Source organism: Perognathus longimembris, chromosome 3 (assembly GCF_023159225.1).
Source record: "Perognathus longimembris pacificus isolate PPM17 chromosome 3, ASM2315922v1, whole genome shotgun sequence".
NCBI lineage: Eukaryota > Metazoa > Chordata > Mammalia > Rodentia > Heteromyidae > Perognathus > Perognathus longimembris.
The window spans coordinates 120647712-120670729 of record NC_063163.1 but is presented as its reverse complement, the minus strand read 5'-3'; the positions used below and the strand labels follow the sequence as shown (position 1 = coordinate 120670729).

General features: G+C 44.8%; 1 protein-coding gene across 1 annotated transcript; it reads right to left on the bottom strand.

The window, feature by feature from the left end:
• Positions 1-14588: 14588 nt before the first annotated feature.
• Mmp7 (matrix metallopeptidase 7) lies at positions 14589-22801 on the bottom strand. Its single transcript, XM_048344040.1, has 6 exons — positions 22671-22801; positions 19695-19921; positions 19462-19610; positions 18227-18358; positions 16423-16584; positions 14589-15256 (listed from the first exon to the last, which is right to left on the bottom strand). Exons 1-6 carry the CDS (start codon positions 22785-22787, stop codon positions 15228-15230), a joined length of 816 nt encoding a protein of 271 aa, XP_048199997.1. The 5' UTR covers positions 22788-22801; the 3' UTR covers positions 14589-15227.
• Positions 22802-23018: the final 217 nt, after the last annotated feature.

The window sequence follows — 23018 nt, the reverse complement described above, 5'->3', positions numbered from 1 at the left end:
AGACACGGAGCCCCCCAGACACGGAGCCCCCCAGACACGGAGACCCCCAGACACGGAGACCCCCAGACACGGAGCCCCCCAGACACGGAGCCCCCTCCGCACCCGAGCCCCCCGGACACGGAGCCCCCCAGACACGGAGGCCCCTCCGCACCCAAGCCCCCCAGACACGGAGACCCCCAGACACGGAGCCCCCCGGACACGGAGCCCCCTCCGCACCCGAGCCCCCCAGACACGGAGCCCCCCAGACACGGAGCCCCCTCCGCACCCGAGCCCCCCGGACACGGAGCCCCCCAGACACGGAGCCCCCTCCGCACCCGAGCCCCCCAGACACGGAGCCCCCCGGACACGGAGCCCCCCGGACACGGAGCCCCCTCCGCACCCGAGCCCCCCAGACACGGAGCCCCCCGGACACGGAGCCCCCCAGACACGGAGCCCCCTCCTTCCCGACGTGGCGACCCGGTTGGAAGGACCCATTCCTTGTCAACCGTTTTTGACAAAGTCCTTCTAAGCACTTGGCGCCCGCGCTGCCCCTCCGGTCTGCACTTAGAGCCCTCCGGGGACCCTAAAGTGGCGGTGGCCAATTCAGGATGGCGCAGACGGAGGCCCGGTTGGTGGTGCAAGACTGGAGGACCAGGGCCATTGTTGTGCGGGGCCTGGGGCTTGAACTCAGGGTCTGGGTGCTGTCCCTTAGCTTTTCCCTCTCAAGCCTAGCTGGCTACGACTTGAGCAACAGCTCGTGTGTGTGTGTGTTCTGGTTAATTGGAAAGAAGAACCTCACAGACTTTCCTACCTGGGTTAGCTTTGAACTGCGATCCTGATGTAGGGCGTTTTAAAGCTGGTAAATTCCCACGTTGCACAACTTTGGCACCTGACCCAGATTTTATTACATAGAGGTGATGTAGCAATTACATTCTCAAAACTCTATTTATGCAAGATAATACTTTGTGATCACAGGGAAATCTTAATCAGTATAGATGTGACAGGTCATAAAGATTAACCAGGGTAATCTGTTCCACGTTTACAAAGACTTCTCTACACTTCCTCAAACATGCCAGGGCCTTCCTTGCCTCTGCGTCTTTGTGCTGGTTCTTCTTGTGAAAGAAATGTGAACACTGCCAGAACCAAAACAGTCACTCATTGCCGCACCCAGCACCGCAAGGTGAACGGGTACCTGAAAGGGGAACTGCATGGCTGGCATGAGAAAGAAAGAAAACACAGAGGCAATCTCAAAAACCCAACGGGGATAGCAGGGGGCACCCGACCCGGAGGACAAAGGCCTCGAGCTCATTTCCCAGGCAGTTTCTTTTATCCATCATGACGTAGTGGTGAGTAAATAAATGTCTTCTCTAACACAAAGTGGACATCATTTTGGTAGAAAAGTAACCCTGCGGCGAATAAGCTCTTAGGCTAAATGCTTGAATCCACTAGCTCCTTTCTTACCTCGGAGAAGGGGTAGGGAGCCAAGCTGAGCCTAAACTCTTAAGCTAACATTCTTGAGCTCACTAGCTATCTCATCTCCTGGTTTGAGAGAGGGGTCAGGGCTGGGGCCAGGGCCAGGGTCTCCTGTGCACTCTCCCTGAGTGAGCTTTTGGATGGAGCCCCGTGGATCTTCAGCCTGCGGTCCCAACATCACCTGGGCCAACCCCACTGCCAGGATGAATAAGTGAAGCTGGCAGGTGACAAAGGAAGGGTTTGTATTCACGATTACCTGATAGCAGCTCACACAAGACTGCCCACGCCCGCACACAGGCACACAAGTGTACACGCCCTTTCCCAGAGATGCTCCCCAGCTCTTCCTCCAGAGTAGCTGGGATTGCGGGAATGACAGGTGAGAGCCACTGCACCCAGCCTTCCACCGCATCTTCTCTCTTCCCTGTGTTTCCTCAGCTCTACCTCTGCCATGCTCTAGATATGCCAAGTCAAGTTCCACTCCGGAGCCTTTGCACTTGCTGCCTTTAACACCACGCAGGTCTTTGCTCTTTGAAAAAGCTCTCCCCCCCCTTTTCTTGGCGCCGGTACTACAGCTTGAACTCATGTTTTCTCCCTTTCCCTCTCTGTCTCTCTCTCTTTCATTGGTGCCACTTCTAGGGCTTGAACACATATTCTCTGTCTTTGTATCTCTACCTCCCCCCTCTCTTTCTCACTCTTCTTGGTGCCAGTACTAGGGCTCAAATGCATGGTCTCATGCACTGGCGTGTCTTTTTCACTCAGAGCTGACACTCTACCATTTAAGCTACACCTCCAGTTCTGGAGATAAGAATTCGGAAGGCTTGTCTGCCCATGCTAACTTGGAACGCTAATCCTCAGGTCTCACATGTAAAGCCTGGTACTTTCTAGGCAGATACTCCTCTGCTTGAGCTATGCCCCCAGTCCTTTCTTATTTTTAGTTATTTTTGTATAGGGGCTTATGCTTTTTGCCCAGGCTAGCCTTGGACTGTGGTCTTCCTATTTCTGCCTCCTGCATACTTGGAATCACAGATACATGCCGCTGTGTCTGGTTTGTTTGTTGAATTATGTGGTCTTGCTAATGTTTTGCCCAGATAAGCCTCAGACCACACTCCTCCTAATCTTTATCCCTGAGTGAGGGCTACAGATATAAGCCCCCTTTACTTCTGCAAGATGAAAAGAGTTACTGTCATGGATGGTGGTTTTGGCTATATACAATGTGATCAATTTTTTTTTTCTATTTTCTAGGCTGCATTTTAATGAAACATGTCTGTGATTTCCCAGCTTTATAGAAACAAGAATGGCAACCATTGATGGAATGCACACATCCTTTGAGAAATATAGACTGTGAAATGATTTACACAATCAAATCCATCAGCTTTCCTCTGTGCTATTTTACAGGGAGATCCCATCCGTCTATATTCTTAAGTGAATTTCACCTCGAGGAGGTAGCCTTAGCTGTAGTCTTTGTGCTGTTCATTAGCTCTCTAGTCAATAGCAGTCCCTTTCACCCATTTCCGTTCCCTGCTTCTCTTATTTCCAGATTTTTTTAAAATTAAATTTTATTGATAAGGTGATGTGCAGAGAGGGTATAGTTACATAATAAGGTAGTGAGGACATTTCTTGTCATATTTGTTACACCCTCCTTCATTTTTCTTTCCCTTCCCCAGTTCAGATAAGCATATATACAATATCCAGTGTACCAGAATCATATACAGTGACCACAGGGGGTACGTCAAAGGAAATTCACCTAGTACATTAAACATTGACAACAGTAAAATCCTCCTGTTTCCATCTCTTGGAGTTCATTTTGCTTAGCCTCATCTTATATAATCATATGTCTGTAGCTTTTGAGCTATTGTGCTCCTGGAAGGCCTATCTTAGACCTTTTTATGTTTATTTAGTAATTGTTTGTTTTTAGAGAGATGATGTAAAGTCGCTGACCAAAACATGTAGAAATACCATTTGAAAAGAAGTTTGTTGCTTTACAGACATGATCTCTACTGTTCTCCCCTCCCCCCTCCAACAACCACACATCAGGGAGACCATGCGCCTTTGTCCTCTGTGCTCTAGGCTTGTCTCGCTCAACATTATTCGTTCAAGATCTGACCATTTCCCTGTGAATGCCATTATTTTATCATTTCTTTTTTTGCCATTAAGATTACCTTTAAGTACACATTAAACAAGAGATTGATTATCTAAAATCAAATGTAACACTTTTGAAAGAGACATTCTAAAATAACTGATTTCAATGACAAATTAAAAATTTACTGAGTAGTCTGATGTCTAAGTTTATCTTGCTGTTAATTTCATTAAACATATTGACTACTTTTTCAGTAGGCAAACACGGTTACTTTAGAGACAATATTTTTTGTTGATTATTCAGTAGAATTCATTATGTTACCTAATATGCACAGAACGGACTTATCTATGAAATTATGTAGGATGTCATGTTATCTTCTCCATATTAATAACCTAATTGTATTTCATATGTGCAAGTAAACTTTATGAGCAATATGCTTTGTTAGCTCTCTCTACTCCGGTTGCTGCTCACCACACAATCTGAGCCTGTTTTAAGAGTTCTTTTTAAAAAATGGATTTACATTCACAAGGCTTTTATCCTGTTTGGGTTCTCCAATGCAAACTGAATTTTCTTCCAGGTGAAAGACATTACACATCTATTACATTCCTAATGTTTCTCACATGTGTGAATTCTCTTAGGCCTGCTAAAGTGTGAGTTTTGGTTGAAAGACTTTCTATGTTTACAAGGTTTCTCACCTGTGTGAATTCTATTATCCATGCCAAGGTCTGTCCACATTTGTTGCATTCATAAGGTTTCTCTCCTGTGTGTTCTCTGATGAACATGAAGGTCTGTCTGACTTCTGGGTGAAAGAACTTCCTCATTTGTTACATTCGAACTTGCCTCTCTTTGCAGCAGCGGGGAAAATCTGAACTGCGTGGTCCGTCCTTCCTCCTCCAGGCTGGGAATCGGCTGAAATGATCCCAGGGTATGGCAGACACCAGAAATCTAGGCCATACCCGTAATGACAATATTCTCCCATGAGCTCCGCGTGCACCCTGGACACGCCATAGATGGTCCTGGGTCTCTGAATACAGAGCTCTGGGGTTGGGTTCCGGGGAGACCTCCTCAGATGACCCGTTGGGCTCTTCAGATGACCTGCGGGGGCAGCCGCCCAGGATGCGGAGCTGGGACGCGGAGCCGGGGCACGGAGCCGGGGCACGGGAGCCGGGATGCGGAGCGGGGCCATGAGGTTTGTTTTCATGAGTTCCAGTCATAGGTTTGAACTTGGAGGCGTTTTTCTAATGGCTACAGCTCTGTTACTTACGGCTTGCTGGTGGTTAATTAGAGATGAGCGTCTCAGGGACTTTCCTGCCCAGGCTGGTTTGCACCAGGATGCTCAGATTTCAGGCTTTTTGTGTAATACTCTCGGTTTTCCATGGGACACTTATCTCCTGGATTGAGTAGATAGGCCATTACAAGGCAGAGGATCTGAACTGGAAGAGAGAGACACAGAGAGACACAGAGAGAGAGAGGGGAGAGAGAGAGACAGTGAACAAATATTTTTAACACTACTCAGCTCCCTAAAATAACAATGCATTTGATATAGGATAAAAGATAAAAATTGAGTTGGTTTCCATGTAAGAAGAGCAAGAGCTATTTCTGTGACCATGGTACAGAAGATAAGGATTTCCTATTTTCTCAAAGAAACTCACTTAAAACCCACAGTAAATGTTTATTCATTGAGAAATAGATGACGGAAGGAAGCTTATAAAGCTTTCTGCCCATGATAATGATCATCTAGCTATTAGTAAATCAGACTTTGTGATGAAGAGATATTTGCATGAGAAAAGAATCAGAGCCTCTCTGGCTTTGAGAGTGAGAGGCTACAAATTATGGAAGCTGTGGAAAGACAGAACAGTGCGCATTGGCCCGGGGCCAGCTCCAGTGTGGCCAAGTTCCCGCCAGTCAGTCCCCGTTTTAGCGGATTGACAGCTCACTGTGCTCTGTGATTAAGCCTTCCCAGGGAGGGCTGACTGGGAGGCTTCCATCCTGCTGCTGCTCCTCTTCCTCCCCCTCTTCCCTCTCTTCTACGTTTACCTTCTGGCTTTAAGTGCCAACTCTGGCCCGTGTGAAGGTAGTTAATTAATGAAAGAGAATTGACTGGGTATCTATTTTTCTTTGAATGGTATATAGTATTCTAGGTGCAAATGAGTAAAAGTAAAAATAATGAGCAAAAGGGATTAAAAATAAAAACCCCAAAACCACGAATGACGAATTCTGTGCACCTATGGATTTTTCCTCTTGAAAGTAGCAGATCAAAGAAGAAAGTTCTAGATGAACAGAAGGTTACTTGTTTTCAGCACCAGGAATTGGACTCATGGCCTTGTACTCACTATTTCAGATACTCTATCCCTGGAGCCACCCTTCTTGTCCCTACCTGCCCTGGTTATGTTGGAAGGAAGTCGGGCTTTTTCACGCCTAGGCTGGCCTGGGCTGCCCTCCTCCTGCTTCTCTGTGTTGCTGGGGTTCACAGGCGTGGGCCATGCTGCTTCCCCTGTAGCTGGGAAGACAAGGGCATGCCACCATGCCCAGTCATTAGTTGAGCTGGAATCTTGTCAGTTGTGGTCTCAAATCTTCACCTCCTAACCTTGGCCTCCCGGGCAGCTAGGATGGCAGGCTTGAGCCCCTGTGCCCAGCTGTCTGGGGGACGGAGGTGTGTGTGACACGCAGGCTAGCCTAGCAGGTGAGACTTGCTCCCCAGCCCTGAGGATGCTGAATCGAGGACTTGGCTGCATTACAGTGGTGATGGTGGGCTGTGCCAGTTCTAGGCAGGATTATGTTGGTTGCAAGGACTCCAGGGAGGGTGAGCTCACAGATCTGCCCCCAAAGGTCTTTCCTTTGTTAATCTTCAGGTTGCTTCCGAGCGTCTGCGTTGTTCTTGTTTCTTCTCTGCAGGATTGCTGGTGAACCTTTGCTGTGTAAAGTCTGCCACCTAGCCCGTCTTTTACTCTTGTTACTGCCTCTGTTCCACGCATGGAGTTCATTGTAAGCCCATGGGCGTTCCTCCTTGTTGCCCTGAGCACAAACACTTGTCACAGCCAAGGCTTTGGCAGGAGCTGTAACTCAGTGGTAGAGTACTTGCCTCATGAACCCAAGGCCGGAGGTTTGAGCCCTCCTCTTTTCAAAAGATCTATAGCAAAGCTCTCACTATTGCTCATGATAGAAAAACTGACAACACACACACAAATCTCTTGTGGAGAAGTTTTTAGAAAAGGAAATAAAGTTGGCTTAGTTTTTCAGTATTTCCTGTGTCTTATCAGGAAGATAGAGGGGTAGGGCCTAACCTTATCAACGGAAGTTTCAGCTGAAGACCAATGCAACAACAACTAGAAAGTTCTGTTGTGGTAAGAAAAACACAGCAATGTGTTAAGAACAGTTGGGTGGCATTTCAGGATAGGTGGTTGAGGAAGAGCCTTTAGAGCAGGCCAGCTTCTTACAAGGAGCCACGTGAAAACAAACCAGGGAAACAGACCAGAGAGTGTTGGGGAAGCCTAGAGAAAGCCCGAGTGAATTGGGCAGTAAGGGAAAGGGGCTTTATGATGAGGAGCTTAGTTCCTTTTGGGAAAAAAATAGGATGAATGGTGGGTAGAGTACTTGCTTAGCATGCACAAGCCCTGACTTCCATCTCCAGCTGGACAAAAATACAAAAAGGTGAGGACTAGAGATAGGGCTTAGTGGTAGAGTGTCTGCCTAACAATCACAGGCCCTGAGTTCAAACCCTTATAGCACTGAAAAAAAATAAAAAAGATGAAAAACCATTCAAGAGTTGACAAGTGATGTTATGATTTATGTTTTTAAAAAGGACAGCACCAATAGGTCTAGCAGTAGAAATAGGAAGAGGGCTTTGAGGCTGCTTCTTGGTGGTATGAACTAAAGTAGAAGTGAAAGTGGAATGAATGAATGCATTTTGGAGGTAGACTGAGTCAATGGACATGGTGTTGTGGGAAGGAGGATTAGGGCTGTCTTATCTCTTTTGAGGCTAGAAGTAGTCACAGTGTTCAGATTTGGGCTCTCTGTCTATCCATTGTTTCAGAGTCTCAGATAGCAGCCTCCACCCAAAATGCAGACAGAGAGAGCAAAATCAAGTGCAGGTCTTCAGAGATCACCCGTTCCTAGTTATGTGTGAGCGGGGGCTGAGCCACAGTGGGTGTGGCCTGGCCCTCTACTCCCTGGACGTGCACTTCAGGGTTACTTGGCATGAGGGAGGAGACTAAGAGGATGGGGGCAGAGGCCTGACTTTATATCCAGACTGGAAATGTGACTGAGGAACAAAGAAATCTTTCCTCTAGTACTGCACAGTTACCAGATCCGATAAGTCAGGAAGCCCTAGATTGCAACAAATTTGAAGCTAAGCCCAGACACACAAGTCCATGAGGAACATCACGTTCTATGTCGTCTACCGACCTACTTTTGACTCCAGGTTGCCAGCTGAAGGGGCTGGGAGGAGTGTGAGTGGAAATCACCCAGCAGCGCCCGCAGCCCCACCCGTCTCCTGCCCTCCCATCCCTGAGGCTGGACGAAGCCAGCCAACCCTTAGTCACCTCCCCACCCAGGTGCGCCCATCTGCAGATGGCCTGTGTCTGCCCAATCCCGCCTCCCGGCAGGCCGAGCAGCTCCCAGCAGTTTTCCCAACGTATCGAGGACACCTGGATACAGAGCATATTTCTGAAACCCAGTAGTTGGGGCTGTTTGCCCACATGAACCAAGTACTTGTGGTGTGGAGACTCTGTTTTCAGGTAACAACGAGGAGCAGGGCTCCAGTCTGCATCTAGGCCTGCAGGCTTCTTTCCCCCACTTCCTCCACTGTAATCTCTACTCTGGTAGGTGGGTTTTCCTTGTATCTCACGGTAGGTTTTAACGCCACTTGAAAACACATTCTTCTTTGCTCTGGGGAAGTGTGGGCAAGAGGCTTTTGCATTTCCTTTTTCTAGTGCCTCAAAGAGAGGGGAGAGGGGCTGGGGATATAGCCTAGTGGCAAGAGTGCCTGCCTCGGATACATGAGGCCCTAGGTTCGATTCCCCAGCACCACATATACAGAAAACGGCCAGAAGCGGCGCTGTGGCTCAAGTGGCAGAGTGCTAGCCTTGAGCGGGAAGAAGCCAGGGACAGTGCTCAGGCCCTGAGTCCAAGGCCCAGGACTGGCCAAAAAAAAAAAAAAAAAAAAAAGAGAGGGGAGAAATAGCCAGTTAGGATTATGTACTGAGAGACTGTCAGTATTTAGTGGGAAGGGAGTTGATTGGCCAAGTACCCGGAAGAACCCAAGAGCCTGCAGGGCTGGATGAGGGGAACTTAGGGGACGGGCAGGGGCCGGGAAGTAGCTGACAGTGAGTTCTTTGGACTTGGGTGTTGCTGATTTTCATGACTGGGCGTTGCAAGGAGCCTGTGGTCCGTGTCCCCAAATCAAACAGGGGAAATCCAGTTACCCAGGAGACAGACAGGGTTGGTGGTGGTGGAGTGGGGTGTTAAAGAGGGCGCTGCTGGTCACAGGTGGTGCGGCTTTGTACCTACACCCTCACCTCTAAGAAGACGGTTTTGGAATTCTGTTGAAGGGAATCTGGGTGCCAGGATTTTTACTCTAATTTGTGGATTGCTGAGGATGGCTGGCACCGCATTCAGTTAATTTTATTGCTTGATACTCACAATAGGGTCTTTTTTTGCTGTTTTTTTTTTTTCTTTTTGCCAGTCCTGGGCCTTGGACTCAGGGCCTGAGCACTGTCCCTGGCTTCTTTTTGCTCAAGGCTAGCACTCTACCACTTGAGCCACAGCGCCACTTCTGGCCTTTTCTATATATGTGGGGCTGAGGAATCGAACCCAGGGCTTCATGTATATGAGGCAGGCACTCTTGCCACTAGGCCGTATTCCCAGCCCCTAGGGTCTTGCTATAGAGTCTGTAGTGGCCTCAAATTTGTAATCCTCCTGCATCCGCTCTCTGAGTGCTATGGATGACAGGTGGGAACCACCATGCCAGGCTTAACTATTATGGGATTTTTGTTTTGAAAAGCACATAACAGTTTGCTTTATTCCAGTTCTCTAGACTACCTAGAGAGGTAAATAATAGTTTTCCTTTTGTCAATGGGAAAGAGACAAGTGAATTTGTCACAGCGATACAGCTAACATGTGGCATCAGACCCTTGCTGGGCATGTGGGTTCACATGAGTAGAGACCATTTAGTGTGAAACAATGATAGTTTAGGAGTGGAAGGGGCTGCTGTTAGTAATTGTGCCAGCAGCACAACTGTGATTGGGAGTTCTCTAGTGTGGTCAGTTTGTTGGTTTCTCTATTCTTTTTTTTTTTTTTTTTGCCAGTCCTGGGGCTTGAACTCATGGCCTGAGCACTGTCCCTGGCTTCTTTTTGCTCAAGGCTAGCACTCTGCCAACTTGAGCCACAACACCACTTCTGACCTTTTCTATATATGTGGTGCTGAGGAATCGAACCTAGGGCTTCATGTATACACTCTTGCCACTAGGCCACATTCCCAGCCTGTTGGCTCTCTATTCTATTGATCTAATTTTTAAATTTTGTGTTCTAATTTCTTTTTATGCCTTGGATTGGGCAACACTGCTGAATTATAGTTCTATTTATTTATTTTTGGTCCTGGGAATGGAATCCAATCACATAGCAAGGTGTTTTATATCTGAGCCACATCCTTAGTTCCTTTCTTTTTTTGTCAGTCCTGGGGCTTGGACTCAGGGTCTGGGTGCTGTCTCTGAGCTCTTTTGCTCAAGGCTAGCACTATACCGCTTTGAGCTACAGTGCTACTTCTGGTTTTTGAGTGGTTAATTGGAGATAAGAGTCTCAAGGAGACTTTTCTGCCTGGGTTGGCTTTGAACTGAGATCCTCAGATCTCGGCCTCCTGTGGAGTTAGGATCACTGGCATAAGCCACTACACCCAACACCTAGTTCTTTAAAAAAAATTAACTTCTGAAAAGAATGAAAAATAACTTTGACAATCATTTTCTTTTATAGAAAAGTCTGTATTTTTCTGATTTGTGAACTTAGTTTTACTATTTCCTTCCTTACAAGATCACATAGATGGCCGCCTACTTTGATAGTGAAGCCAATATAACCCTAGTACTAACTCTGATAAGATTAGTATAGTGAAAGTAGATTGTAGTCCAGCTTCAATGTAAACACAGATGTACAAATTCTAATAAGCGTAGCTTTTAGATGCAAAGGATATAATAGAAGCCAGTACCAGTGGCTCACGCCTATAATCCTAGCTACTCGGGAGGCTGAGATGTGAGGATCTGATTCAAAGCCCCAGACTGGGCAGGAAAGTCATTGAGACTCTTATCTTTAGTAAACCACACAGAAAACCAGAAAACTGGAAGTGATGCCCTGGCTCAAGTGGTAGAGCACTAGTTTTGAGCTGAAGAGCTCAGGGACAGCTCCCAGGCCCAGAGTTCAAGCCCCAGGACTGACCAAAACAAAAACAAACAAAACCACAAAAGAAAAACAAAAGAAAAAAAGAAAAAAATATAAGAATACAATATATAACAATTTAACAACTAAAAAAGTATATCACTACTTAATACTTTTCTTTCTCTTTCCTTCTTCCTTTTTTTCCCCCCCAGTTTTAAAGAGTTTTTTTTTTTTTTTTTAGTAAAGGGAAAGTAAAGGCCACTGAGAAGAATGAACAGCGGGACCCTGAAACTGATTGTCCCCATAATTAATTCTTTAGAATGCACAGACATAGTTCTACACTAGAAAAAAGGTACCCATGCAATTTCCAATAGTAGGAAAATACATGCAACTATTTTCACACATAAAATGTATCCCCCCCAAATCATTATGTGTTCACTGGAGTAAGGCCTGTCAGCTCATGTCATCCGATTTTCTTTTCTGACAATTGGAGCATTGATAACTGGATGCTCGTGATAAGGGAGAGGACAAAGCAGAACTTTCCCTTGCAAATCCTCAGCACCTTTATTGTAGCAAGTATACTTTTGGTTAGAATGGATTAACGCCTTGTGGTTTAAAGACAGGCATTTTCACAAAGAGGAAGGGTGACCCCGTGTGGCCACTAAGAAACATAACAGAAAATCCTTTGGTGTCCAGGGCTTCCGAGTAGGGATACAAATGACCCCATTTTAACTCTGAGAATGCTGCGACTACTTCAAAGAAAATTACCAGGGGAGTATAGCATCTGTGATGCTATATGACTTGTAAGGCTACGATGCTAGAGGCACACCCACTGTAGGTGCTCTGTGTTGGCGCTGTGGTTGACAGACCGAGCCAAGACCAGATGTGCGGTCATCCACACAAAGGGAGTAGACATGGCAAGTTCTTGCTTAAACTCCTGAATCACAGGACTTGTGCTATAATGAAACGAAATGCTATTTGGGGGTAATTTTTGAAATTTTTATTGTCAAAACGACATACAGAAGGTTACAGTTACATACTTAAGGTAGTGGATACATTTCTTGTCATACTTGTTACCACCTTCCTCATTTTTCTCCCGCTTTCCCTTCCCCCAACCCACCCCCCTTGCTTTCGTCATTTTTTTCACCTTCATTTGGGGGTAATTTTTATGCAGCCATAGGTGATTAGACATTCTGGGGGGGGGGGGTTAGATCAGGCCCCCTAAAGGCAGATTCCAAGGTGGGATTAGGCATGGAAGAGAACTGGGGGGAGCTCTGCAGGAAGGATGCAGGGGAAGGAGTGGGGGAGGGAGAGACGGGCTCCCACCGGGATGTGAGCCTGGAGCCACTGGTCACGGGAGGGCGGTTTGGGCAGAGCCTCCGACTGCACCACCGTTCTACGAAGGCTTGGACAGCCTGGCTCGGGTCCGCAAGCCTGTCAGCAATAGCCTGCTTATCTGCGCTACTTCACAGTCAAGTCGAGTTTAGACTTGCTTGTGATCTGCAGCTAGGTGAAGAAAAGAAGAGTGTTTTTCTTTTGGTGCCGGTAATCAAACCCATGGCCCTGAGCTCTACTACTAAGCTCTACTCCAGCCCCACTATGTTAATGTTTTACATCCTCCGTGAGCTCCATGATCTGTGGTTGTTTCCTGGTAGAACTCAATAACGCTGTGCTTTCATATACTTTTTGTGATCAGATATAGAGAGTTGGTAAATTTAATCAAGGGCAAAACCCAAGTATTTTAATGTTTAAAGGACTTCAGAATAATAAAATATTTTCAACGAATTTTTTTTTTTCTGCCAGTCCTGGGCCTTGGACTCAGGGCCTGAGCTCTGTCCCTGGCTTCCTTTTGCTCAAGGCTAGCACTCTGCCACTTGAGCCACAGTGCCACTTCTGGCCATTTTCTGTATATGTGGTGCTGGGGAATTGAACCCAGGGCCTCATGTATACGAGGCAAGCACTCTCGCCACTAGGCCATATTCCCAGCCCCTCAACGAATATTTTATGACTAGCTGGTCATTGAATTTTAGGGCTGGAAGGGTCACAAATCCTGCTTATAGAGTAAGAGAATTAAAGGATTGGGAAGTAGGATGTAGCTCAGTGGTAGAGCATTTGCGTAGCAGACTTATGACACTGGGTTCAATCCCAAAGAAAGAAACAAAGGAAGGAAGGAAGGAAGGAAGGAAAAGGAGAAAGAAAGAAAGAAAGAAAGAAAGAAAGGAGGGAGGAAAGGAGGGAGGGAGGAAAGAAGAAAGCCAGGCATGGTATTGTACACTGATTACCTTGGCACTGAAAAGGTTGAGGTAGGAGGATTGCAAGTTCAAGGCCAACCTGGCTTAAAATAGCAAGTTTTGGGCCAACTTGGGATACATAGGAAGATCCTTCTCAATAAAACAAACAAGCAGGGGCTGGCGATGTGGCCCAGTGGCAAGAGTGCTTGCCTCGTATACATGAAGCCCTGGGTTCAATTCCCCAGCACCACATATACAGAAAATGGCCAGAAGTAGTGCTGTGGCTCAAATGGCAGAGTGCTAACCTTGAGCGAAGCCAGGGACAGAGCTCAGGTCCTGAGTCCAAGGCCCAGGACTGGCAAAAACAAAACAAACAAGCAGAAACAGACAATGCCCATCCATATCCAAGAGAGAATTAGGAAAACTCAAGTTCTCCTTAGTGGGTAGAGTGTAGCCAGGATCCAAGCACAACTTCTGGCACAGATCAATGTTCTTGCTGCTATGTGTCATTACTTGTACACTCTCAACAATGATACAAAGACAGCCCGGGTTAGCTTTATTCTGGGTCTGTATCCTGTCTGTCATCTTTCACCTGGTCCATGTTTTATGTTGGGCTCTTTTCTGGAAGGTTTTATGGCAAAAATGGTAGATAAGGCTAGTGAGTACAGGAAGGTAGCAAGAAGGTGAACATATCATGTTTTATTACTTAATTGTTGAAATAGTGTTGTTCCTAGTATCCCAGAAGGAAGTTTATTGGGAAGACATTAGCATAGCGTCAGCATTGGTGTGAGGAATTGAAATCCACACTATCATTGTGTTGGGGAGCGGGGTCCCTTTGTGTTTTTAAGTCTAGCAGTGTTTTTGTTTAATGAGGTTGGGTGCCCTGATATTTTGTGCATATATGGTAATAATTATTATTTCCTCTTGAAGGACTAGTCTCTTTATTAATATGAAGTAACCTTCTTTTGCTCTTCTGATTTTGGTTTACAGACTATTTGATCAGATATAAGTTTAGCTTCTCCTTCCTGCTTTTGGAGTCCATTTATTTATTTTTGTCCACGTCAACATTTGTGGCTGCCAGTAAGATGGATTTCCTGTAGGAAACCAATAGTCAGGTTTGCTTTTTAATCCAACTTGCCATTCTGTGTCCTTTGATTGGAGAATTGAGTTTTGATAACCTTCAGTATTGATATTGAAAGGCATGTAGTCATTCCTGCCATTTTGTTTTCTTGACTTGTTTGAGTCTTTCTTGATCTTCCTTTGCCTATCTGCTCATCTGATGAGGTTTATTTTCACCTGTTCTCATGATTGCATTTATCTTCCTCTTCTCTGTGTAGGAACCCTTTCAGTAACTTCTGTCAGATCTCTTTTTTTTTTAGCTACAGTTTGTTAACTTTAAAGCTACTAGAAATACTAATAAAACAATTCTACAAAATGAAAACATATTGTGAATTTCTGTACATACATAGTATCTTGGCCTTGGCAAACAGGTGTTTTTAATTTATTAAATATGACACTCCTTTCCACAAATAAGTGTCAAAACCAGCCAATGTTACATTAATCTCACATTGGTTTTTCTTTCCTACTAAACAGTACAGGAATAGTAGGTAGAATAGAGGTGGAAGAAACACTAAGTATAAATCAAATACTTTACAAATATAATTTCCTATTTTTAGCTCGGAGGTTCTCATCTGGGCAGTTTGCCTCTTAGGGGTTATTTAGCACTGCTGGATGACAGATTCCATTGCCAGGGCTCAGTGTGTGCTATTGGCATCTGGAGAGAGAAGCCTGTTTGTTTGTTTTTTTTAATCTCAGTCTTTGATTTTATCAGATAGTATATCTTCCCTTACCACAGAACAAAACTTCTCCCAAGTATAAGTAATTTGGGGTAAAAGTTTAATTATTTGTGAATATAACAATTACTGACATCTACCAACTCCTTGTTGTCTGAAGAATGATGCCACGCTGTGAAGGAGGTGACCCTCAGAGGTGGGAGAGAAGTGTGCAAAATCCACTCACAGTGCCGGGGAGAATGAAGTCTGTGCACCTGTTGGTTGTGCTTGGAGATTACTGATAGGGAGCCAGGTGAACTCTCCCTGGACTTTCTAACTCGTGCTTGGATCACCTCGCTTTCCTGTTAAGAGAAAAAATGAAAACGTTCTGACGTGGTATAAAATGCATTAGAAAAGATTCCACGAGGATACAAACACAGGAAGCATCTCAGAGAGTATACACATCTTTCACTTGCCTAGGCAAAGATTCTGCACAACAACCCCCGGTGAAGAAAGGCTGGGGGCACGGGGCTGGGTCTTCAGCATCCTTCTCTTCCATCCCACTATCTGTGTGGTCTTGAAGCTAATGCTCAAGAACTCAATACAGCAATCGTGTTCTCCCTGTTCAGTTTAACCCACCTGTCTCAGATCCTCTTTACTCCCTCTGTGTTTTCCATAAGGCTCTAAAACAGAGTACCATGGAATATTCTGAGTTCCCCTGGTCTGCGTGGGAGAGGGTAGTGTTTTCTATTTTGGGTGATAGCCTCATTAACAACAGTCAATATCTTGTCGAGTCTTTTGGACAGCAACAACTGGTCACGTTGAACCTCCAAGGTCCAAGGGAGCGTTGTTCAAAGAGGTTTTCCCTGAAGTGTTTTTTCATTACATTGAAATAGCTGCTAATTTAGGAAACTTCCCTCATTTTTGTCCAGAGACAGATTTTTAGTCTGGTCTTTTGATTCATTTCTCAAATACTATTTCTTTACTAACTCCATTAACAAATCAGCATGTTTCAAACCACATGTGTCGCTTGGGGCATGAGGTATTTGAATATAAACTTTGGGACCCGCATAACTAGCAGTTACTGTCCACGGTTAACCATTTTCCCTGCATGAGTGCAGAAGTAGCAAACAACGGGATCTTTTTTTTTTTTTTTATCACTGTGGACCAAATCCTTGGGAGTTGTGGAGTATGTGGTGCTCTTCCTTCAGTCCGTTCCTATAGCCGTTAAGCAGGGTTTGGCAGCCGAGGGCACCATTGGTAGTTATTTGCATAATGTCATCATGTGATGGGTGTAGTACTGAAGCTGAAGATGCCAACCATGCATCACTTTTTATGCTGTCCAGTGCTGTGGGTTGGACTTGGGGGTCCCACGCATGACCTAATACCCGAGTTGCAGCTCCATTCCTCCTCGCTAGGCTGGCAGGTGTAAGTGACACTGTGGTTTTAAATACCTATGCCCCAAATTCTCCCATCTTTTCCAAGAAGAAAACAAGAAATCCCTTCTATTTGAAACCATAAATATTACCATATAATTTCTGAATGCCTTCAATGTCATCCGGTGCAAGTTTGAAATCTTGTGCTTCTGGCATTTTGTATGTTGGGTACATCACCGAATCCTGCTTGGAGGAATGGCCCAGACCCAAAGAATGGCCCAGTTCGTGAGTTGCAGCATATAGGAAGCTAATTCCTACAACCAAAGGAGTGACATCCAATGACTATTAAAATAGCCACACGTGCCTTTAACACAATATAAACACTTTCAGCATTCAAAATGAAAACAACTATGCAAAGACCCAGCTTGGCAGTGAAGCTGTGGCTCAAAATGATAGAGCACTAGCCTCGAGCAAAAGAACCCAGGGACAGCACCCAGGCTCTGAGTTCAAGCCCTGTAACTACCACCATCAACAACTCCCCCCCCCCAATAAAAAACCTACCCCAAACAGCCATACAAAAAATATCCAACTCTCAGTCCTCCACTGTTTATTTGCTGCCTTCAAATGGGGGTAGGGTTAGAAAGAGAATCAGAATAGTAGTGCTATAGGTTGATTAATTCTTCTGCTTATTAAGAACTGCTATATTTTTCTACTTATTTTCTTCTTATATAACCAATATTCTGTAATGGAAATAACACCAAACAAATGGAAAGCACCAAAGCCTGTATTTGAAACAGCCTTGTTGCTTACAAGTTGGACAACACTGGGAAAATTAACTGATAGGGCTATCTCAGGTCCTTTCCTCTTAAATCCAGATCATAACTCCTGCCCTATGGATTTGTCATGATAAACAAAATTTACCAACATATGGAAAATAACAGCTATTCAATAAATGATTATGGCCTTGAATATCAGGAGAGAGAGAGAGAGAGAGAGAGAGAGAGAGAGAGAGAGAGAGAAAGCTTTGAGAAAGGCAGGACAAGAGGCAAGAATATAGGCAATGCTGGGTTTTGTTTTTTATTTTGCTTCATAAAAGTATACTGATAAAAATATATTGCTAGTTATAGCCATTTTTTTTTAAAAAGAATTATCTCTGGTTAGGATTATTCATACTGCAACTCGGTGGGTCTATAATCTCCAGTCTGTGAGGTGGTAAAGATGATGGGTTGGGTCATGGAGTTAGCAAACAATAGTGTTTCACCATGGAATGTATATAATTCCTAACTGTTGTAATCTCTGCTACTTTGTTCTCTCTACTGGAGACAATTTTGAGAAATAGAAAGAATAATAACTTATCAAATTATTAAATATTCAAACACTATATATATATATATATATATATATTTTTTTTTTTGGCCAGTCCTGGGCCTTGGACTCAGGGCCTGAGCTCTGTCCCTGGCTTCTTCCTGCTCAAGGCTAGCACTCCGCCACTTGAGCCACAGCACTGCTTCTGGCTGTTTTCTGTATATGTGGTGCTGGGGAATCGAACCTAGGGCCTCGTGTATCCGAGGCAGGCACTCTTGCCACTAGGCTATATCCCCAGCCCCTCAAACACTATATTTAACTCCACATTTAACTTGGACAATAATCTTTCAGGTGTGAACTATAAATATTTCCACTTCCGTGATGAGGAAACTGAGGCTCAGAGAAGTAAAGTCACTTGTTCCAGGACACACAATGAACAACTGAATGAAGCCCAACAAATTGAGCCCAAAGTTGCTTGACTCCAAGCCTCAGTTTCTATCCCCTGTATATATAACTTTGCCAGAAGATTCAAAGGACCTAATTAATACCTATAGCTCAGTGAGTGGCATTTATAGTCTCGGTAATTATTCTAAATGACAGCGATGATTAACACTAGTAGGGCATATAGTAGAAGAGGCATGGGTGACATACCTAGACTGCTGCTGTCATCCGTCCAGTGTTCATCCTTGTCAAAGTGAGCGTCTCCTCCGAGGCCCGGCCCAGGTGCAAAGGCATGCGCGAGGGTGTATCCTGGTCCATCAAATGGGTAATGGTCTCCATGCGCTGTGAGAAAATGGAGTAATTTTCCTTGGTGATTGAACTTTGATCTGTTCATGCCATCTTTGCAGTTAAAAGGACTATTGAGGTTGAAGAAGCATCTTAGTCTACTCATTTGGCTCTGTTGATACCAACAGCTGGTTATAAACATGGTGTGGTTTGTCTGCTAGTCTGGCATTAGAACCACTACTCATCACTGATGACCACCATAGATGGAAGGCTTACAGGACAAGGCTTTGCAGGCATTTCTATCGATTGGTTAGACTTGATTACTTTGATTGGCCAGATAGTGGTAGGACTAGAATGTGTGTGAGCGTCAGGATGGCAAGAAATCGGTGTAACATTTCATGCATTTTCCTTAATTTAGATCAGTGTGTATGAGTGTTAGGTTATTAGCTCAAGGTCTATTTGTTTTCAGGTTCTATCAGGCCGTATCCAGTTCTTCCGGTTCTTGAAAAACTCGTGCTACTGTGGTTAGTGCTACTCACTGCATCTTCTTCAGTGTTGCTGGTGTCGTGGGCTAGATCTAGTTCAAGCTTCAACTAAATTCATTAGGTGGCGGTGCATGCGTAGACATGTGATTTGTGCTACAAAGCAGGAGTTGGTCAGTTTTTTTCTATGAGGAGCCCAGATAAGAACTTGAAACTTTGTGGACTTGATGGGTGACATCATAATTGTAGCTGTTTGAAAATTATCAAGGGACAGCCAATAAGTGCAAGGACATAATTGTATCCCATAAAACTGTATTTACAAAGCACAGGGTGGGTTTGGTTTGGCTCATAAGCTGTAACTTGCCAATCCCCGCTGTAAAAAGTAGTTATAATTTCATAAACTAGAAAAATTACTCTGTGTATGTAGTATGTATACAGAGAACGTCTCTGTCTGTCTCTCTGCAGCTCTGTATCTCGTGTGTGTGTGTGTGTGTGTGTGTGTGTGTGTGTGTGTGTGTGTGTGTGTGATGAAGCCTGGCCTGTGCCTGCACTCTGCTGAACTACATCTTATCCTTGAGAAAGGTTTTGTTTGACCTTGGAAAGAGGAGAGCATGGATAGACACAGCAAAGACCTATATAGACTAATGCATGTGACTAGCCTACAGCGGCCATCCTTACCGCCTCTGGCAAAACCGATCATGATGTCCGCAGTCCCAGAGTCCACTCTGTAGAACTTGAGCTGTGTCTTCTCACTCCACATACTGAAGGCCTTTACCACTATTTTATCCACTACCTCCCGGGGCAAGTCTGAAGTGTATGACACGATCCTTGCCACAAACAAGAAAACATTACTTGGCTTCTGAGAAAAAGAGCTTTATTGTCTTGGTCAAGGTGAGCCAAACAAAACTCACCTGTAACTGATTATATTGAAAGGCCATTTTGGCTGATCCAGAGACAGAGAGAATTCTGCAACATCTGGCACTCCACACCTGGGCTTCTGCATTATTTCCATGATGTGCGAGTTTAGCCTTCCAGTTATAGGCAGGCCAAAGAACCGCTGCATCTCCTTGAGTTTGGTTTCAAATACATTGGTTTCCATCCTTTTCGAGTTATGGACATAAAATCTCTCAAGATAATTCTATTAAAAAGAGAGTAAATAATTCATAGTTATTGTTTATACCCTTCTTTTATTTCAGAAACAGGCCCATCTTCTATATTGGGTTCTTGGGGATTCAAATAGTGGCTTGCAGGGCTGGGGATATAGCCTAGTGGCAAGAGTGCCTGCCTCGGATACACGAGGCCCTAGGTTCGATTCCCCAGCACCACATATACAGAAAACGGCCAGAAGTGGCGCTGTGGCTCAAGTGGCGGAGTGCTAGCCTTGAGCGGGAAGAAGCCAGGGACAGTGCTGAGGCCCTGAGTCCAAGGCCCAGGACTGGCCAAAAAAAAAAAAAAAAAAAACAAATAGTGGCTTGCAGAGAACATAATAATAGTATAGTCTCTGAATAAAGGAAGTATGTCCTAGTGAGGAGAACACTGAAGTTTGGTAATGAAGCACTGGCCTTCCTTCTCAGGATCAGAGGAGGAAAACCCTCAGATTGTCTTCATTCCTAGTCAGTGTTTTGAGAAGAAACATACTTCACACGTGTCAAGACTAGGCCTATGTCTAGAGCAAGCAGAAAGTATCACCGCGTGGCTTTCACAAGCATACCCAGCACCTGGGATAATGTGTTCTGTGGGGAGACATGAGGCACCCCAGTCCACCCAAGGTCCTGTTGAGATCTGACTCCTGCCACAGTTCATAGGAGCTTCCCATTTCAGGCTGGGAGAGGCTATTGGGAGCTTACTCATTTAATTAGAATTAATTTTCCAAGTGAAGAAACCAAAGCCCATAGCATCCAAATGACTCCTGGCGCACACACGAAGTTTATTACAGAATCATCCTGAATTTCCTGCCCCTTCAATTTCTCTTTCCTTTCCCATTCCCCCTTTCTACTTTTATATCCCAAGCAAACCCACTTTGGGAGGTGTCAGAATGTGGCTGGATTTCCGGATATATTCTGGGGTAATTGTGTCCCTGGGAGTCTCTTGAAGTTTCCAAGTGTTTGGAAACTAGGAGGGGAGCCCATCACTCAGAATCCTGAGGGATGGGGCCCAAGCTGAGATAGTCATGATAGTGTTATTGTTGAAGTGATTTACAAGTGGCTCAGCGACATGCAGTCAACTTTGGATTGGATCAGTAATGGTTACTATTGTGAAAATCTTTCAGCATTTTCCCTAAGCAGCGTCATTAATATTGTGTTCTCTGCATTGTTAGCAGTGATTGTGTTTCATTCAGTGCAACAAATTGTAATTGTGCACCCATGACAATTATGAGTGATTTTCTTATTTTAAAGAAAAAAATAGTCTACCTTTTTCCTTTCCAGAGCTATGGATTTTTACAAAGTGCCCCCTCTCTCCCTCCCTCCCTCTCTCTCTCTCTCTGACTCTCTCTGACTCTCTGTCTCTCTCTGTCTCTGTCTCTCTCCCTGTCTCTCTGTGTCTGTCTGTCTCTCTCTCTCTCTCTCTCTCCATTCTTAAAACGAACTTTCCTGGTTTCTGTCCAACCCACTAAAATTCTCTTTAGTGAAAGAAACTTTCTACTCTTGTAAATGTAGCTTTTCTGCAAAACCTACGAGGTAGATAAAATTGCTACAAAATTGCTGGGAAGTTAAAAAAAATAGCTAAACATTGGCAACCTTCTAGTGTTCAAACTGGTCCATTATATTGGACCTTCTTAACAGTCCAAGTTAATGTAAAAAAATCAGATTTTCTTTTATGTTAAAGTTTAAATCCATAATTATAACTCATCATCCTATGGTTTAGCAAATAATAATTTTATGCTATTAGATTACTTATTAATATATTGGAAAGGTTTATATTTAAGGTAGAAAGATCTGCCTTACCTTGATTCCTACCTCTCCTAGTAACAAGAATGCAAATCATCTTTGATTTCTTCTCCTCAGGAAACAGCTAAGGGTCAAGTGACAATGTATATGGACATACTTTATCATCTCCAATTGTTGCACTCATGCTAGCTAGCATTATCATGCTGTTTATTTACTAAAACAAATCTTGTGAGGCAAAAACTCCCCCACCAAGTTGTGTAGCTAAGGACAAATAAATAAACCAATTCAGAAGTGAATGCCTGGCTGTTAGTCAAGATTGGTGTCTGCAAAGTTGTAATTTTGCTTTGCAACTCCAGATCTCTTTCTTACAAGAGGCAAACATTCAATGTACTTCATGAGAACTAATTCTAAGTAACAACACTTGAATTTGCTGAGCACAAACAATGCTTAGGAACTGTGGTAAAGTGCTTTGTCACAGCCCCATTGGGTGGTACCTTTAATTTCTCCAACCTTCAATTTAGAAGAGTGAAAATCTGAGAAATTGAATGACCTTTCTAAGTTTATGTGCATAGTAAATGGAGGCATTGGAACCCAACCCCAGTCTGCACAGCCTCTAAAGCCTGCTTGGAATGGCTATTTACAGAAACACAGCTTGTCTTTTTTTTTTTTTTTTCTTTTCCCAGTCGTGGGCCTTGAACTCAGGGCCTGAGCACTGTCCCTGGCTTCTTTTTGCTCAAGGCTAGCACTCTGCCACTTGAGCCACAGCGCCACTTCTGGCCATTTTCTGTATATGTGGTGCTGGGGAATCGAACCCAGGGCTTCATGGATACGAGGCGAGCACTCTTGCCACTAGGCCATACTCCCAGCCCCACACACCTTGTCTTTATAATTAGCAGCATACCAACACGACAGTACTGATGTGGAAGGAGGGGAAGCGGAGCACCCCGTTAATGCGGTGGTGAGGCCGGCGCCCCCCACAGGCCAGTGGCCCTGACTTACCTCAGCCTCTTCCCACTGCAGCTGGCCCGGGCCTGGCACCTCCGGGGGCAGCGGCAGCGCCAGGGGCCCGGGCAGCAGGCACAGGGCGCAGGCCAGGGTCAGCGGAGGAGCTGCCATGGTTCACACTTGTTCTCGGGGCTACGGCTGGCTGGTGTTTTCTGCGAGAGGCTGGGGGACATTTATAGAGCTTCCCAGCCCTGCATGTGGACATAGGTGACGCATGGAAGCACTTTCTTTCTTTTTAGGAAGGATATGTGGGTTGCTTTTTTTTATTAACAACAATAAGGAAGTATTGTGTCCTTTGGCAGGAGGCATACAATGTATTTATCTTGCAAAGGAGTTTTTTTT